At 35.8% G+C, this 13,284-nt stretch overlaps 1 protein-coding gene across 1 annotated transcript; it reads right to left on the minus strand.

The window, feature by feature from the left end:
* Positions 1 to 710: 710 nt before the first annotated feature.
* Positions 711 to 9,477, minus strand: LOC106420836 (protein DETOXIFICATION 38-like). Its single transcript, XM_013861696.3, has 7 exons — positions 8,065 to 9,477; positions 1,870 to 2,501; positions 1,734 to 1,790; positions 1,411 to 1,649; positions 1,193 to 1,311; positions 1,020 to 1,106; positions 711 to 905 (listed from the first exon to the last, which is right to left on the minus strand). The coding sequence occupies exons 1-7, from the start codon at positions 8,380 to 8,382 to the stop codon at positions 846 to 848; spliced, it is 1,512 nt and encodes a 503-aa protein (XP_013717150.2). The 5' UTR covers positions 8,383 to 9,477; the 3' UTR covers positions 711 to 845.
* Positions 9,478 to 13,284: the final 3,807 nt, after the last annotated feature.

The raw sequence follows: 13,284 nt of genomic DNA on the forward strand, positions 1-13,284 counted from the left end.
GAGATTTCGGCACCTTTCGTCTTTTGTTCTTTCCTCTTCTTTCATCTTTGCATCCTTTAAGTTTCTGTTTGATCACATCAATTCCTACAAATTGAACCAATTTTCCATTTGTAAACGACTAATATATGGTATCATTTTGAAATTTAAATCAGTCACAAATTAATTAGTCTATCTACTCGTAAAACACTACAAAGAAAAATAGAATATTTTGTTATATTATATCATATGATACGTAGTCCGTTTTTAAATAAGTTGTTTTTTTTTCAGAACATACGATATTCTCACGTATCATTTTGTGTTTAAATCACAATTTTTTCTGTTAGTTTTTTAAAAAATTTGTTCTAAAAAATAATCACTAAATCGTAAATCCAAATATTATGATATTTTTGATTGAATATATTTCTAAAAAATTGTATGCAATTTCTCATTTAGTTTTGTTGTCTCTTGTCACAATTATTGGTTAATCTTTATTTAGTAATGGGTTAGATTAACTTTTGAATGATTCGAAGATTATGTGATGATCATGATTTAGGTGGTTTCTGGTTAATTGTGCTTATTGATATATTTGACTTAATTATTCAAATTTAGCATTCCTTGCTCAAGAATGTCGACGGGAGTGTTTAGAACCAACCTTGTAAAGATTTTTTCGTTCTAGCTAATGCTAAGTCTAAGATTATATCGATTAGTTTAGCATAGTCCTGGAATGTTGATGTAATACTAGCTAGGGGTGACTAGGCTGCTTCTGATTTTTGAATAAAATTCTCAATAAAAATAACTCTGAAAATCTATTAATTTTTGGCTACTTAGAAACATAAATTACATTTTTCATGAAATCCATGACTCGTTTAATTTTGAAGAGATTCCTTATCGTCCCACATATCCAATCGCTTTCTCGCTTTTTCCACCTGAATTATTGTATGAAGATAATCTTGATTATTTTGACACACCCAAACCAAAACTAACTTATAAAATATGATTTTAAACCAATAGGATGTGAGTTCATATCACGTAATACTTACCTCTTTATCCCAATCTGTTCGGTACGTGACGTACAGTAAAATGAGGGTTTGCATAAGGGTACCTCCAATCATCCCGGTCCATATCCCCTATCACCAAATTCAAATAAAATTAAGTTTATTATATAGATTAATAAAGCATGTGCAATCCATGAAATGATTTTAGAAAACAAAACCTTGGCTTGAAAATTGAAAGCGAAGCCGAGTATACAGCCAACAGGAATACCAATAATATAGTAACAACCAACATTTACATATGCAACGAATGTTTGCCATCCACATCCTACTGCCACTCCTGCATACAAATACCAGACCGAGAATTATTTTATCTGGTTTGGTTAAGTTAAACCGCTTTTCCTCCGGTTTTAATGACAAGTTTATTGTATGTATATACCGGAGAAGACTGGCTGGATTCCGTTGAGAATGATGGTGACGGCGAGAAAAGGGCAGAGGTCAGAGACGGCTTTAGCCACATCAGCCTCCGACGTGAAAATATAGCTGATGTAATCACGTGAAGCTATTACGGCAAGGGCCTCTGCGAGAGAGATCACGAAGGAAACAAAAGTCGCCGTCCATGCAGAGAACAAAGCCGATTTTGGATTACCTGCTCCAAGCTCATTACTTGTCCGTATGCTGTCATTGTTTTTTAAATTAACGATTTTACTTTCAGCAATGTTGATTAGTGATTCGAAGCTGATATTAAATATAAATACTAACCTTGCAGCTGCGTTGAAGCCTACGGAGACCATGAAGGATAAAGCTGAAACTGACATGCTGAAAAAAGAAGAAAAAATGTTAAAAGAAATGAACATTACTAAAAAACAAGAAAATCAAGATTATAAAATGGACTTACCATATGGATAGAGAATCTAGAGAGAGAGCAGGTTCTTTAAGCAGACCAGCGAGAAGAACAAGAATCTGTGAATACCACATCTCAAGACAGATCATAACAGCAGAACCAACAGAGTGTTTGAAAAAACTCCAAAGACCATGAAACGATCTCCAACTAAGACCAGTCCATGTGTGTCTAAACCTTTGACTACTCGTAATATACAAAATCTGGGCCACACCTATGACCCACCAAGAGATAGTCAGAACATAAGCGATGCCCATAAGACCTAAGCCCATCATGTTAACGGCCATCCACGTTAGCGAGATCTGGAGGAAGAGGGCTGCGGCTGAGATGTACGCACTGGGGGTGACCACGCTTTGGGCCTGGAGGAACTTTTGAGCCGTGAAGTTGACGGCGTAAGCGAAGATCTGAGGCATAAGCCCGACGATGTACAAGGAACCCATGTACGAGACCATTTTGGGCTCACCTAACACAAGTAGAACCGGGTACGAGAAGGTGTATAGTACTGTCATGGGCAAACCGACTAGAGCGAGGACAATAGTTGCTCTTTGGAAATAGATTCCAAGCATGTCGTAGCGGTGAGCTCCATATGCTTGTCCACATAGAGTCTCGACTGCACTTCCCATGCCTAACTGTATAAAACAAGTATAAATGGTAAATTATATAAACACTTTTTTACATTGTATATAAAAGAAAATACATTATCCATTTCTACAAACAACATCGACATATGTATTTACATATCCCTATTATAACGTACGTTTTGTAGGGGAAGGAATATTTTCACATTAAGAATTTATTCTTTTGATTTACGATAGTAATATATTGTGAACGATAATCTGGCAGCAAAAGAAAAAAGAAAAAACATGCTAAGTAGATGTTCATAATTTTCACAATTCGTTTATGTTGTTCCAGAAATCCAAATCAAACTTTGGATAAAAGTCGAAATCATTGTTACGATCTCTTCATAGGGTGCTACTATTATTAATTTATGACTTTTTGTAAAATTTAAGAAAAGGAACTGATATCACGAGAAAAGAAAAAGGTCAATTATATACTACTAAATTACAAAAAGAGAATCATAAATGTTTGACACTGATATTACCGAAAAGAGCCTCTCTCTCTTATCTCTCTCAAATTTTTTAGAGAGAGAGTGCTAACATGTCCGAATCTTTTTCTGGTACTCTGCTTCCGACACAAAGTGGCTTTCTCAGCACGATGTGGTCGGCTTTTGTCTCTGGCGGCTCTCCATCTTCTGGTGTAGCCGGCCGGCTTTTGTCTCCGGCGATTTATCTTCTCCTTCGATGGCTTCGTCCGGCTCTCGCTAACCATCGATCTTCTTCGATGTTGTTTAGCTCCGGATTCTGTCCGGAATTTTTGTTTTATCTTGTCTTCTTCGCTTCTCTGTGCTTATTCTGGGATTCAAATGAATATTGATCTAAACACCAGATTGTTTTATCCTCTCCTTGGTTAGGGTTTTCGCATCTTCAAGCTTATTTGTATCTTTAAAGATGTATGAGTTGCTTGTTCAGGATAATCTGGTGCTCAAAGATCGATTGAATGCAATCGTTTCTTCTCTGTTCTGGAAGTGAAGATATGTTGTTCATCTCAATCGCCTTGGGTTTTCTTTGCGACGGGTGCTCGGTTGAGCTGTTATCCCTTCGACCTGTTGAAGCTTTGGTCTTCCGGTGGATCGGATCTCCGGCGAAAATTCTCCGTTGGCGTTGAATCGGTGAGAGCTGTATTTTCTAGACATGTGTCTCGGCTTTCTTGTTGACTCAGCCATCACCGTTTAAGCCGTGAGACTTTAACAAACGGACCTTCTGTTTGGGTCGTTCCTATAGTCCCATATGTGCTGTTTTCGTTGCCCTTTTGTTTGGGCTTTAGTTGGCCTCGTCTAGGCCTTTGTGGTATTTTGTGGGCTGTTTGGGCCATTTAGTGTTTAAGTTTTGTCCTCCTGACCTTGTAAAATTTGGTACTTTGTTTTATATATAGAAAAGTTCAGTGAAAAAAAAAATGTTTGACACTGCTAAATCTTAGAACAAAAAAACTTTAAGAACATTTTTTAACTTATTGTGTACTGCACATTTTTTTGGTCAACCGTACTGCACATTTTTAAAAATCATTGTACTACACATTTTATCAAGCAAAGCCCCACTTTAAAATCGTTGCAGGTTATATAGACTAACAAGTCACTACACGTTGTAATATAAGAGCTGAAGATTATTTTTATTTGTAGCAAAAAATTCTCTTTCGAATTCCAGAATGTTTATTTGCTTAACAAAAAATCGGTGTAAGTTTTTCAAATCGTGAGATATTTGTGATCTAATCTATTAAAAGTGAAGTACAATTAGATTTCAACCCTATCTTTATCCTATTAATTACAATGTTTGCCACTCAGTCTAAACTGAAAAAATTAAGTCTCAGCTAAACCTCATTTTCGGCAAAGCCCATTAACAACTTTTGCCAGAATTTAAAAAGCTGCATTAAAAGTGTTTGTGTTTTTCAAATTTAGTTCACATTAATTATTTGATGTTATCGCCGTCTCCCATGTGAGCGATGCCTGGAAATAGGCCTGGGACTTATTATCCGAGATCCGGATTCGATCCGAGATCCGCTCCAGATCCGCTCCGAAAATAGGATATCCGGGGTGCCCGGATCCGAATCCGGATAGTAAAATCTTGGATCCGTGCAAACCGAATCCGGATCCAGATATCATAATTTTTAGGTCCGGATATCCGGATCCGGATCCGTGTTTTTAAAATACACTAAATTTTTAAATTTTATTAATATTTATATTTGATATTTTAATATTTATACATGAATTAATCTTATAATACTATATTTTAGATTTTACAATATTATAAACATATATAAATATATTTATAAATATTTAATTCATGTATTATATTAAAAAAATTAGTATTTTTTGTTAAAAAAATTATTTTTAATTATTTTGACGGATCCGGATCCGGATCCGGATATCCGCGGATAATAGAATATCAAGATGGATATCTGAAACCCGGATATTCGGAAACCACGAATCCGGATCCGGATATTAAATCCACGGATCCGACGGCTCCGGATCCGGATCCGGATACCCTAAATTTCCCGGATATCCGGATCCGTCCCAGGGCTACCTGGAAAGACTTTGGCAGAAATAAACTGAATTTTTAATTTTCTCGAAGGTGAAAAAGGCATATAAATATCTATTACTAGGCTTTAGCACAAGAAACTTAATGCTTACTTACTTGCTGGCATCTAAATCTAATGTTTGCTCTTGATAAAGGGACACGGATGAAGTTGATACTTTGATTATCAGTCTTGAGAATATTGAAATATGAAAACTCTGGACATTGACATCCTAAATGTTGTAAAGAGTTAGTTAATATTTTGTTTAGAAAAGTTAATATTTCCAAAAATCCACACTATACTATTCATTCAGTTACAAAAAAAAATGCAAAACAAAGTAATATAAATGATAAGATGATAAAATAGAAATAACATATTAATAAATTTCAAATTCGTAATTGATTAATGAATTGCATATTCAAGTAATCTATTAAGAGCATTCAAAATTTTGAATAATACCATTTTTGTCAACCTAAAATCACGCAATCACCTAATATAAAATGTGTTTATAACGTTGATCTAACTGTTTTTAACGCTAATTAGTTAAGATGTGTATTGGTTATGTAAGTAGATTAGAGTTTCTTTCAAAAAAAGTAGTTTAGAGTTAAAGTCAAAGCATCTATAATTGTATGAAGTTAAAGCCTATGTTTATATTAAATATTTCAAACTGATGTACAATAATTTAATATGTTAACTATAAAGGCTATATATATATATATATATATTTCACTTTACATTTTTTTGTAAAAATAATAGACCAAGTGCTTCGAAAAATTATGTTATAATGTAAATATAAACATTTTTTACAAAAATATATTAAATAATTATCATATCAACATAATTAACAAAAATATATTTGAATTATAAAAACAAAAAAGATTTGTAAGTAATTACTGAAATTTATAAAATATTATATAATAATTAAATTATAAACTGTGCAAAAAAACAATTATCAGCATTAATATTACCTTAATTCTAAAATTGTTTATTTATGCTTTTTAAGTGTTGTGTATTCCTTATTTATTTCCATTATAAAGTAAACTGAGAGATACATAAATTTGAAAAAGATAAAAATTATTTTCCATAAAATATTTGTTTTAGAAAATTAATGTGTTAGTATACACAAACATATTAAATGGTTAAAATTATAAACAAATACAATATAAAAATGTTCCTTGTAGTAAAAATGATCAAATTTATTTAGTTGTCATTTTGATTTTTTTTTTTTGGCTCAACTTCAACTTTATATTGACCAATTGTGGAATACAAGATTACAACCTCTCCGAGATTTTAACCCCACACACATTACCTGGATTTAGTGTCACCAAGGATCACATAGATGGATACTACGCTCCCAATCTAATCCGGCATTGTATTTTACTCTACGATGAGGTCGAGTTCATCCCACTACCCGGAATAAACCGTCTCTTAGACCCCTAATTCGACTTCGAGATACAACGACAATAATTATAACACAAAAGAAAAAGGAAATCACAATCGGTACTAATCTAAAACCAGAATAATGGTCTCCTAATGATTCGAATTCAGTTCGTGTACCACGGTATCAACACCATAAGGCGCATTCCGACTTGAGCTTCTCTTCCTTCCGGCCATCACTATCTGTCTTAGCCTAAAACCGAACACGAGTCCGGAATGAAAAGCGACCTGGATTACGGCTTCGTGAAACGGGAAAACTAAGACGCGGCTTCAAAAAGTGTGTAGTTCCTACCACCGGAGCGACCAAACAGACCGTCACCGGCGCTGGGATGTAGCAACTCCACCGCGTTTTGCCAGCAAAGTCCCCTCCTCTGGTCGACAACTCCATTGTTGAAAGACCTTGCCACGCGTTGCCTCCGGAATCCAAAGGATAAACCCCTTTCTGCCGTCTGTTCACACCACTCCTCCAGCAATCTCACCGCCACGAGGGGAAGTAGATCCGAGGTGGAGAAGACGTCTACGCCGAGTCACGCGCCGTTTCCGTGAAGATTTCGTCATAGATCTCAAAAATGGAAAACCGGATCTGACATGAATCTTCGGTCTAAAAGCCGACTTTCATCACCTTCGACCTTCCTTGCGTCTTGCCACCTGTCCATAGAGAGCCGGTATCTGCCTCCGTCTGTCGCAAAGGACTCTTTGGAAGAAGATCTCAGACAGTCACAGAAAGGCGAACATCTCGACTTAGGATAGAGAGGAGAGGGTGAGAGCAAAGAAAAAAGGAGATTAGGGGGAAGGGGGCGCCTCCGGCTCGCCAGATGCGGCAACCGGAGCTAGGGTTTGCTTTTGTTGATGTTGTCTCTTAGAAAAAAGAGAGAGCGATGAGAAAGAGGGGTTGTCATTTTGATTAGTTTAGCATCTAACGACAATATAAACAACCAACACATTTATAAATATTTATAATCTATCTATAAATTATAACTAGATCATAATATTATCTATTACGAGTAAAAAAACAGCTGCATATATAACGGAAGCAGCTGCATATATAACGTGAAGTTTATATCCCTAAAAGAATACTATCTTCTGAATTATAAGTTCCTGAGAGGTTACCATTGTTAATAATTTAAATAATGACTTTAGTATTCCTGAAAAATTCTCAAAATTAAAGGTTTAACGCCAAATTAAATTATTATCTCCTTAGATATGCTAACAAGTTTTCATCAAAATATAATTATTCAGCGCAATGACAAAATCGGAACCATCGACCAGAAGAAAAAGGCCGGGCACAGTTTTTCTTGCTAAATTTCATTATTTTAAGTTTTTTAACCCACTAAATTCACAACTTCGTTTTCCTGGTCAAACAGAAACACTCTACTTAAAGTTTTAAACTAAGCTATAACTCTTATTTGATCAAAAAAAGAAGAAGCTATAACTCTTAAAATTTACTAATAAAATAACAAGCCAAACGACAAAAATGTAACCGTAACTAATACTCTTACCTATTATCCTGATAAAAATGCGACAAATTGCCACGTTTAACATTATTCAGCAACGAGCAAAGAAAAGAAAAGTAACTAATAAAATCAACATGTTTCCACCACTCTACACATAAAAAAGCCAACGTACCATGAGGCCATAGACGAGACTAAAGCAGCTATTTCCGATGGAAGCAGCGGCGAGTTCGTGGCTTCCGATATGTCCGGCGAAGATTCGAGCAGAGATACTCATTCCGCTGTTGACTATATAGACAAGTATCGCCGGAAGTGCTAACCTGAGAAGTATTTTCAGTTCTATACATGCGCCTAAGTAGACGCGCCTCGGGTACGGAAGGCTATTCTCCGTTAAAAGGCTCTCGAGTCCGACGTCCGAGGGTGGTGGTTTTTGGTCCACCAATGGTCGTTGGAGATCGGTTCTCTCCGTGGTCTGCTCATTTGACGCGTCCATTAGGCTTCTAATTATCAACAAAAGTTAGGAAAGGGTTTGGTTATATAAAAACTGAGAAGGAAATTGAGTGGAGATGTGTGGCTTGATAGGGGTGTGGATTTCTGAAACGATGAAGATTCGAAAAAGAAAACCTTTTGTGTATAGTTAGGGATTGGACACATGTATATAAATTGCCACGTTCAACATTATTTCTGAAGTAAGTGTGTTTTGGAAAATTCTTGTATAAATAAATAAATAACAAAAATAAAGTGGGTATTGGAAAATAAGTGTTTGTATTTCTTTTTCCTTGTTTTTTTTGTTTTGAAAAATGAACTATGAGACTTTAAAGAGAGGACGGCATGAAGCCCCGGGATGGGTGGGATCCATGAATAAACGACAATACAAATAGTGTAGATTATTAAGATAAATGTATAATTTACTTACAAATTCGAACAAAGTAATATTGATCGATAAAAAGTACAAAGGATTAGTAAACAAAATTCACAGAAAACGTGTATTAACTGAACTGATTCTATTAATAAAAATACTAAATTTCAATGTTGAGAATTTCTTTAACCAATTAACCGGTTTATCTCATTTGACTAATTAACCTTATCACACTTTTTGTTGTTGTTTGAGTTAGTTAAAAACACATAGGATTTGGTTACTCAGTTCTCTTTCGGTATATCTGGGGAGATGATGACAATCTCAACGATTCACTAGTATCAAGTGTATACAAGAGCTTCTTTATACAACAACCTCTATATTTCTCTGATCATCTAGAGACAACACATCAATAAATGCTAAAACTTGAGTTTACTAAATCTGTGTGTGTAGGAGATGAAATCCACAATCCAAAGAAGAAGAAACAGTCTGAGACTCCCTTTGTTTTTCCTCAATTTTTTGTAGATATTCCTTCAAATTTTCCTCTTTGCTTTTGCTTCTCTCTTTTACTAATTTCTTTTTTGTCAAATAAGTGTTATGGATGGTAGGAAGCAAATAATTAGGTTTAAAAAGTATTTACGGTGTCTCTCTAAATTCTTACACTAATGGGTTTTCGACCACTTAGATCAAAAATAACAGATTTTTTTAGGCCTATTGGACTTCGACCAATAAAACATTTACAAAATAGTATCCATCTGTTATAAATCATGGAGTGGATTGCCATTAACCAGACCCGGTCCAAGACCGGCCCAATACCTAGAAGATAGAGGGACGGACGAAGCCTAGAGAGAGGAGAGAGAGAGCCGACTTCAGGAGAGAGAAAGACGGCCACAAAGCTTAGAGAAAAGGAAACCCTTTCCTTTTCTTAGTAGACGTTATCTTTCCATGATTATGTTTTAGTAGTTTTCCTATTTACTGTTGGATTAGGATATGTACACTTTCCTTTTCTCTTTATCTTGTAATCCTTATATAAAGGAACCCCCATTGTTCATTAATAATAAAACAGAAATATTCAGTCTCTAAACTCTCTATTTACAACACGTTATCAGCACGATAGACTCCAAAACCCTGAGACAAAACCTAACCTAAAATCCATCACACATAAACCCTAAAACAGGCGCAACTTAAAATCGATCTATCTCTCAAACTCCGAGGAACCAGATGACGAGCCACATATCAAATTGAAGCTCTTGACGAGGCTAATCCATCAGCGCAAACCGTTCATTGATCCGATCTCCGACGCGCACACACTCGCAGAAACAATACTCGGCGCTGTCTTGGTCTTTTGGAACCCTAATTCCGAAAAACCCCAAATTATTCTTGCTTGCGTTCCGGCTTACAAACACCCGATCAGCTCCAGCCCTAAGGTGTTCCTGATCCTAGACGACCTCAATTTCCAGCCAGCCTGAGTTCCCAATCAACCCGCTCGCGAACTCAAGAAGAAGACGCGTCCGACGACATCCGCGACCAGACGCCAAAACCATCCGATCCCGATCAGACGCGTCTCGCCTCAGCACGCGATTGTTCCAGCTCGTCCCATCTCGTGTTCGATCGAGGTTCTCTTGGTGGTCCGGGTTCTACAATCTGCAAAACAAAGGTAATCCTAATTCTGAGAACATGAATTGAACATGGTTGTTTTGTAAAGATTGAAACCCTAAAATCAGAACTCAAAAGATGAAAGCCATAGGAAAAATAGATCAAACCCTAAAGAGTAAATCGGAGCTCGAATAAGTCCGATCTCCTAAACCATAATTCGAGATTGATCCATTGATCAATTAAAATCAAAGTCTTAATGATTTTGAATCTCAAATCAAATCCCCTTGATCAAAGATCAAAGTTTTTCGAAATCCCCTAAAAACCCTAATTTTGGAAAAATCGGTTTTAAATTGTTTGATTTGAACTTTGATTGTTTGATCACCTAGAGCTATTGATAGGATTGTTTAAATTCGAATCTAAATCACTCAAACTGAAACCCTAAAAAGTTTAAATTCGGTTTTAAAATGTCTTTGTTTGATGATTGATGATCTGAGATGTTAGGATTGATAGATTGATTAATAGATCTAATCTCAAGATTCGAAATCCTTAAGGCCTTGAAACCCTTAATCTTGATTGATATTCCTAAAGGCCTTGAAACCTTAAATCTCTCATTACTTAAAGATTGATAGATTGATTTAAAAAATTTACATATTGAATGAGAGTTAGGTTGCTAGATCATTTATTTCTATAACTTAATAGATATACAACTAAGAAATAGAATTGAATCTAGATCCTATTTAGTATATGACCGTGTGGCCTAATGCACTGCTCACACTTGCGGCCGTGTGCCCTTGATTGATTAAAAGCCGTGTGGCTTAGTGAATATCAAAGTGACCGTGTTGTCTAGTATCCGGATGGTTATATAAACCGGATTGCATTATGATCCGATCCTTAAGATCGTTGTATCACATAATAGTCATGAGGTACAAACATCACAATGCAAAGCCATATGGCCTAAGCATCATATTGCAAAGCCGTGTGGCTTAAAGTATTATAGATAATACTTATGAAATCATATGCACTGATTATTTAAATTAGTTACAAGAATTCTAAATCATGAATTTATTGATGATTTCAGATGTCGAGATTTGAGCCTTCGGATTATGCTGCCCTAGATATCTCTGGAGATAATTATCCAGAATGAGAAATGAACACTTCAATTGCCCTGAAGTCTAGAGGACTTGGGAAATGTATCATTGAAAGAAATGATGAAATTGAAAGTGAAAAGCATAGAGCCATAACAATTATGCGCTATCATCTCACTGAGGAACTGAGAAATAAGTATGAAGATATTGAGGATCCTTATGATCTCTGGATAAAACTAAAATCCATATACTCAATGGAATTATGGCGAAAAGCCATGAATGATTGGAAGATACTCAGGTTCCAGGATTTTAAATCCGTGGAAGAATACGATTCTGCTCTAATGAAAATCGCCCATAGTCTTGAACTATGTGATGAAGTGGTTACAGATAATGATCTACTGTATAAAACATATTCCACATTCCATCCAAAGGATTGGTTGCTATCATATACATCTAAGGTTTTCACAACCTATAATGATCTATTGTCATACATATTGGCAACTGAGCAAAGAAAGCAGAAAGTTAAAGATACCATTGACAGATTTGAGAAACTTCAGAAAAGATGCATTGAGCAACAAAACAGTGAGATGAGATATCCTGAGGCATTGGATCAGGATGAATCCAAGAAAGCCGTGTGGAGTAATATAGATTGTGAGGCCGGCTTATACATTGACTAAAGAAAGATCTCGACATGATAATTTTATTTTAAGTCTATGATTTTGTGATTTGCTTTTGACCTACTTGATGATTCACGATTTATATATATATATAAAAGAGTTTGCTTTGATTTCATTATATCTTGCCTGGTCTTACTTGAACATATGAATGTTTTTACTGATAAAGAGTTGCCTAAAAGGCATAAAACCAAGTAAGAAATCATGAATGGGTATAGTAAGCATAGTAAAGAAACTATGGCTAAGGCATTACCTTAAAAGGCATTATACACACCCAAAAGAACATGTGACCCATTGAAGTTATAATGTATGGTTTCCAAGTAGAAACAATGGGTAAGGAAGGAAACAAGTTCCTTTAGATTTTAAGAAGAAAAACGCCTAAGACCTTGAAAGAAATTGGTCGAGACTATACCGATGATTTCTACTGATCAAAACTATGCTACATATCAGTATGATAAAGATGCAAGAGATGTGGTAACCATATTGAGATAACACCACGAAATTTTACATTATATGGCATGATAGGATTAGCCATCCTAAAAGTCTAAACTTGATGCAAAGATTGAAAAGGCACAGAGTTATCCCGTAAAATATCTCACGTTGTGAAACATGTACACAAAGGGAAACTCATTAGGCTTAATTGTCCCAAGCACCACAACCTTATAGTATGGTCATGAGGGGGGGAGAGGATAAACCCATGATCAATACTACAAGTTCGTGTACCACTATGGTCTAAGACCATGTTATATGGCTCGGTCATTACTCGGCCATAAAGGACCATTCCTCGGCCGTAGAGGCCATGATACAAACGGCCAAACCAAAGAGGCCATTACCCGGCTGAAGAGACCATGAGAATAAACGGCTCGGCCGTGACTTGGTCGTGACTTGGCCGCATAGTGCAGGCTTGGCCGCACACAATCCATTACCTATAAAGGTTTGGCCAAGTAAGCCATTACCTATAAAGGTTCGGCCATGTAAGCCATTATCTATAAGACTAAGATTCTAAAGTCTATAAGCTTGGAGACATGATGTTTTACATGTATAGAATGATAATATGATCATATGCATCAGGCCATATAAGTGAGCATAGATATTCTCATCTCAGATTGAATACGGGTCATAAAACCAGACATACACCATCTTAATTGATTTTGAATAAACCACCACATACATACATGTGCCGT

The sequence above is a fragment of the Brassica napus genome, chromosome C7, assembly GCF_020379485.1.
Source record: "Brassica napus cultivar Da-Ae chromosome C7, Da-Ae, whole genome shotgun sequence".
Classification (NCBI taxonomy): Eukaryota; Viridiplantae; Streptophyta; class Magnoliopsida; order Brassicales; family Brassicaceae; genus Brassica; species Brassica napus.